Source organism: Rhipicephalus microplus, chromosome 8 (assembly GCF_043290135.1).
Source record: "Rhipicephalus microplus isolate Deutch F79 chromosome 8, USDA_Rmic, whole genome shotgun sequence".
Taxonomy (NCBI): Eukaryota; Metazoa; Arthropoda; class Arachnida; order Ixodida; family Ixodidae; genus Rhipicephalus; species Rhipicephalus microplus.
In genome coordinates this window covers 16,983,687-16,989,686 of record NC_134707.1, presented here as the reverse complement: position 1 = coordinate 16,989,686, position 6,000 = coordinate 16,983,687, and the positions used below count along the sequence as shown (strand labels likewise).

At 45.2% G+C, this 6,000-nt stretch overlaps 1 protein-coding gene across 1 annotated transcript in view; it reads left to right on the top strand.

Annotated features, from left to right (window-relative positions):
- Positions 1-4,415: 4,415 nt before the first annotated feature.
- LOC119164183 (5'-3' exonuclease PLD3-like) overlaps positions 4,416-6,000 on the top strand; it is a 145,139-nt gene continuing 143,554 nt past the window's right edge. The window contains exon 1 of the mRNA XM_075871181.1: positions 4,416-4,438. Within this exon, the coding sequence (XP_075727296.1) occupies positions 4,431-4,438 (8 nt within the window). The 5' untranslated portion in view covers positions 4,416-4,430. The remainder of the gene's footprint in view (positions 4,439-6,000) is intronic.

The window sequence follows — 6,000 nt, the reverse complement described above, 5'->3', positions numbered from 1 at the left end:
CACGACGAAAAAAAAGGCATTAAAAAGTATCTGCGCATGTCCATGCAATATGCGAACCTATCAATCCAGTATGCCTTGGAAGTTGTCTATCCCGTAGAACCCCACGCGTGCCAGCTTTATATGTTAAGCTTCGTGATGTAAAAAAAACTGCGCAAAAGACGACACGCAAAAGAAGGAGGACACCATCCGCCCAGTTCTGTACGCTGCTGCAGTTCATTTCAAGTTCGATGGGCTCTCTCGCATGTCAAAACCAGGTTGATAGGTTCGTATACTGTGTGCGCATGCGCACATAAGCTCTGGTGTCTTCTTTCTTTTCCATTACAGTACGCTTGTTCAATTTCTAGCTAACGCCTTGTGTAGCGGTACACTCTAAGACAAAAAAAGGAGTATTTGGAGAGTAGCTCTCTCACGCAACAGTAATCGTCATCTGACTTATCACGTTTCCATTATTGAGAGCCCGTGGCACTCGCCACTTTCATATCAACAATCCAATGTCACGCTGATAACACGCACGCCGTTCGTGACCGTGAACTACCGAAGCCAGATGATAACGCGAGGACAATACGCGAAGTGGATGATGGTTACTGTTGCGTGACAGAAATACTCCCCACATATACGACTTTTTCTTACAGTGTAATCTTTTTTTACCACGTTTGGACTCCCTGTCTTCTAGAAGGACCCAAGCAAGCACACGTGTGCTTGCTTGGGTATTAGCCTACATGAAACTTTTAGGCCAGCAGTGAGGCTTTTAGGACAGCAGTGAAAAGGTGAACTTGCTCATGATCGACCGTGATAAAAACAAGTAAAAGGCGTTTGCATTATTGGTGGCGGGAATGGTAAGGAATAGGTGAGCGTTAAACAAATTTGCACGAATGCCAGCGAATGTCAGGTGCGTGCAGCTGAATAGAGCGTCATGAAACTTAATACATTTGACTCTATATAACGTTACAACATACGGGTTCGAAGTATTTGCTGCTCTATGTTTAAGCAACACTAAACAGAAAATCTTTTAAATTTCGTCCGAAGCTGTTGCGCATGACCGCACTGAAGAAAGATTTGATGACACGCAGTAACTCGGCAGTATGCAACTAAAGTCCCAATTTCCAGGCCCATTAAAGTGTCATAAATTGCGTGCTGTTAGTTGACCGTTAAAACCAATATTAAAAGGAATTCATTGGGCCTAAATGTTACGCATAATTATTCTTTATATTCTCAACGTTAAGGCCTTATTATTCATTAATTTCGTTTTCATGTTGTAGAATAATTCAAGAGATGACTTTTCATTTCATAACGTAGGCTCTAGCCAACAAACCAACTTTCGTATCCCTTTCTGTATAAATACTGCGCTGTTATCAAATTGCTTTCGAACAGTTCGATCGTTTCTTTGAGCACTATACTTTCAGCAAACCCGTTTGAGCAAGCGTCAAGAGCTGCTACGCCATCTGCACTTCGCTTTACAACCTAAGCCAAACGCGGCTGCATTTCCGATGAAGGCGCAAATGCTGAAGGCCCGTGTGCTCAGATTCGGGTGCACGGTAAAAAACCCCAGGTGGCGAAAATTTCCGGAGCCCTCCATTACGCCGTCTCATAATCATATAATGGTTTTGGGACGTTAAACCTCACATATAAATCAATCAATCTAAGACAAACGAAAAAAACATTGGCTAGAAGACGTAACAAATCACAACCACGTCCACCAACCTTGGAGGCTAGATCAAAAATTATCTGCTTCGGATTTTCAGCACCAGATGGCTGCACTGTACAGAAGGCAACTCTAGCATACACTTTCATTCAATATCACCGAAGTTGTTCCTCCTCCTCCTCCTCCTGCTTCTCCTCCTCTAGCTGACATGAAGTCCTCGATTTCTCTGGGGTGAGCTGGAACGAAGTTTTGCAGTTGGTGGGGTAGAGTTTACTTATCCGCCGAATAGTTCACTATAGAAGGTTCTAGGGCGGTTGGTGGTGAAAACATTGGAAATAACAATAAGAAATTGCAATTGACTTGGAAAATGTGGGACAGAGTATCAAAGAAAGCCTAACTTCACGCCCGTGTCATTTACTCATCTTGTCAGGAGCGTCACCTGTCGCACTGTTGAAAACGCACTTGATAGATAAACCTTTGCTGCTATTTACGCTCCAAATCAAGATATATAGATGTGGGATGCCTTAGTGTATCGCTCTGGAAATTTTCTTGTTTCGTGTTATTTAAGAAGCAGCGATATCACATTGTATACTGATCTCTACCAGTTCGGCTCCATCGAAATTTGGCCGCCATGACAAAAATCCAATTCCGCAACCTTCTGTTCAGCAATCAAGTACCGCGACGACTACACCACCGTGGCGGGTATAATCCGCTTCGTACATCAGCTTCCATGCTATGAAAGCTAGCGTGATTTCTCACAGCTCATGTGTGTTTGGGTGAGTGAGAACAACTTTATTATGGTCCAGTGCAGACGCTGAGGTTGCCACGCGTCACCCTGCCTGGCCGTCCAGTGTGCCCGCGACAGGGCCGTCAGGCTAGCTCATGTGTTTGCACCGAGAAAAAAAGTTTATTCAATTGATAAAAAACACGACGACAGCGACCACTAAAGCATAAAAGTGCATTGACGCTTCGACTCCCCGAAGTGGAAGCCTCGTTCCCAATCTTCCATCATGGGGGCCGAAACGTCAATGCACTTAATCCTTTCGTTAATCATTCTCGTTTGTTTTTATTCAACTATTTTTTCCGACCAGACGAGTGTCCATTGAAGCCTTTATTTGAGCTCAATGACTGTACTAACCCTAAATTGATTCATCATTTTGTATTCAGACTGAGCAATGAATGAAGATGCTTCATGCCTGAAAAAAATTAAAGAAATTCTGTTGTTTGTTCGATCGTCCATGGATTGCTTCGCATTGCTTAGCGCATTTTTGTTTTGTATCGTAGTCTCCGCAATTCGTCCCGTTAGTGCACTGACGGAGCCCATCTCGTGCGCCGCGTTTACAACGAAGAATTCCTGTTGCGATACATGCGTACAAACACATTTTTTTTTTTTTGACCAGCTCCTCTGCGGTGATCTGGGCGCTAATGGTGCTCGACTGTTACCCCGAAAGCTCCGAGATTGAACCCCGGCTGCATTTCCGATGGAGGTGAAAATATTTGAGGTCGACGTACATAGATTTAGGTGCACGTTAAAAACCCCGGGTGGTCGAAATTTCCGGAGCCCTTCACTGCGGCGTTTCTCACAACCATATTGTGGTTTTGGAACGTTAAACTCAAGATGTTCCTCTTATTTTATTGACCAAGCTTCTTGTATAGCTTCGTCGACGTTGCACCTGTAGCGTAATTAATAGAGTATAATAATGGTCATTTTTTATGCATTACACCAACTACTCTTTGGTTCACCGTTGCGCCACCGGCACGTCGCAAGCCTGGCCCATTGACAGAGGTCACCGGGCCAGCATCTGAAAGCGCACCGGAATAGCTACGCGCCACTGACGCTATGGTGAGTATTATAACAGCTCATTGGCGACGGGAAGCAGTATTGTTAATAATATTAACGCACTAATAGCGCTTGTTTGTCCGTGACAACTATAACCGTGCGCCATGTATACCGTCTACCACGGGGATGAGGTGCAAACGGGTCTTCTTATTCACTTCTATGTGAATGTTCTACTGCGCATGTGAACTTTGCTGCTTTCTCACTTTGATGCAAAGCGCCTATCTAGGGTATCAGCGTCACATTTCGACGTTGATAGCAGCGTCACGGTTACGATGGCGTGCTTCGAAAGGTGGGCGGTTTGATAGATATCGCTTCATGAGAAAGATTTCGACTGATGACAATTATGCTGATAAAGTGCTCTCGAGACAAGATCACGTAGCCATGGCCGTCGAAGAGCGCCTTGCTCTAAAAGGGGGATGGTTGCAAAAGAAACACTTATGCTCAGTGGGAAGATAGCGGGGCGATCGTCGAAGCTTAGGCTTAGCGTTGCTGTCAATCGCGCCGCTAACGTAACGCAAATGTCATGAAGAAGCTTTTGGGGACGGGCTCACGTAGTCCGTAAGGCTGAAGAAGAGGGCCCTACACCCGTATTCTAGAACGCTTCTTCTCTCAACGCTCCACCTTCACTTGAGAAAGCCTATGGGAGCGCCATCTCTAGGCAGGGCAAGTCACTGCATATCAGTGACAATTTGCTGCTATTCTTGAGTAGCGCAGCGTCATTTTCAGCCGAGCAGTGGCGCAGTGCGCAACTCTGTCAAGTGAAGGGTGAAAGTCGAGTCGAGGAGCGCTTGTGAAAACGGAGGCTAGGCTTGCGTAAGACATTGAACCACGACAGGCTTGGAAAGTTTCTTTCTGTAACGAAGGCAAGGACTAGTTCAACTCGCCCGTCGTCGCGAAATCCTTCAACGAATGGATGCCGCTGAGTACGATTGATACGGGATAGAAGTGATGACATGGTAAGCTACGTAGTTTCTTCAAAACCGCCTGGGTTTGTTTGGTGTGGTACAATTCCCTTCGTGCATCCAACTAGAGTGTTCTTATTCAGCGCGTGTCAGAGTACATGGAAAGTCCGTCTCGGCGAAACAATGGCTAGGGTGCTCAGCTGCTAACCCGAAGGTCGCCGTTTCGATCCCGGTCGGGGCGGTCACGTTTCAATGGAGGTGAAATGGTACAAGCCTGTTTACTGCGCGATGCCAGGGTATGTTAAAGAACACCACGAGGTCGAAATTACCGGAGCCCTGAAGTACGGCGTCTCTCATATTCATATTGTGGTTTTTGGACGTTAAGTCCCCGATGTTATTAATATTAACGACATCATTTCTTTAGCCTGCTTAGAGATCACACAAACGATTATGGCCCTACTGCTTTGTCCGTCCTGGTGCTTTGTCCGTCCTGGTCGCAGTGCTCGGTTGCGGAACCGAAAGGGTCGGGTTCGATCTTGGCCTCGGTGGTCGCAATTTTCATGGAAGTGAAATGCCGGATGTCCGAGTGCTGTCTGATGACAGTATTGGTTAAGAACGCCGGGCCGTATAAATTGCAAAAGACCCATCAATAGCACGCGTAATATCCGTATCGTAGTTTTGGCGCATAAAACCGCATGTCATAGAGTTATTATTATACGCACTCTAGAGGAACATCTAACCCTGCAAAGTTATTAGCCACCAAAGTTCTGATATCTTGGAGCGCTGTCATTGTTATAGCAGTCGAACTTTTCACAGTACAAATTATTAACAAGTGTTTTCACGTAATACAAGCAAATTGAAATTGTGTGATATTTATATCAAGTACTTATACGGAAGACGCAGAGGTCATTTAAGTAATCTGAGCACGTGAAAAAACGTTTGCAGTTTGGTTGACTCGATCGCGCCACCACCTTTTTACGGTATCAACATTTGGGAGTGGGACCAGTCCGTGCAATATGTGGCTGATTCGCCGGCTCGCTTGTCATCTGTGTTTTTTTTTGTTGCCATGAGCCAACAACTCTACTTTATGTGTCAGTCGCTTACCTCAATGCTATGAAAATCCACGAAACAGAACAAAATTTCAGTGGTTAGTGCAGCATGATTAACGCCGCAGTGCGAGCGTGCTCCACCCGAAAGCTGAGTATCGTTCCATCATGGCGGCACCCAGTGGTTATAGGTTTTATTGCATGGACCCTATGCGAAGCTTTTCCTCTATACTAACTCTATGCCACAGATGGTAGTGTCCTGATGCTTTCTAGAGCACACCCTGTGAGGCTGCTGATAATTTTATAGAAATATTCAAATTTATTCTTTGATGCACACTTTTATATATTTTAACAGCGATAACGTTGTTCTGATGGATGGCATTTGTAAGGGCTAATCAATTGAACTTTTTTTTGTGGAGGGCTCCCGGAAATTCGGCCATTGTTCTTTAACGTATACTGACGCAGTGAAAAGGTTCGATTGCAAGTGGCCTGTGAAAAAGTTTATGAAACAATCAAAGGGTGGCAATGCGGCGGCGGGAAGATAGAGGGGACAGGCCAATTTCTTCTTTT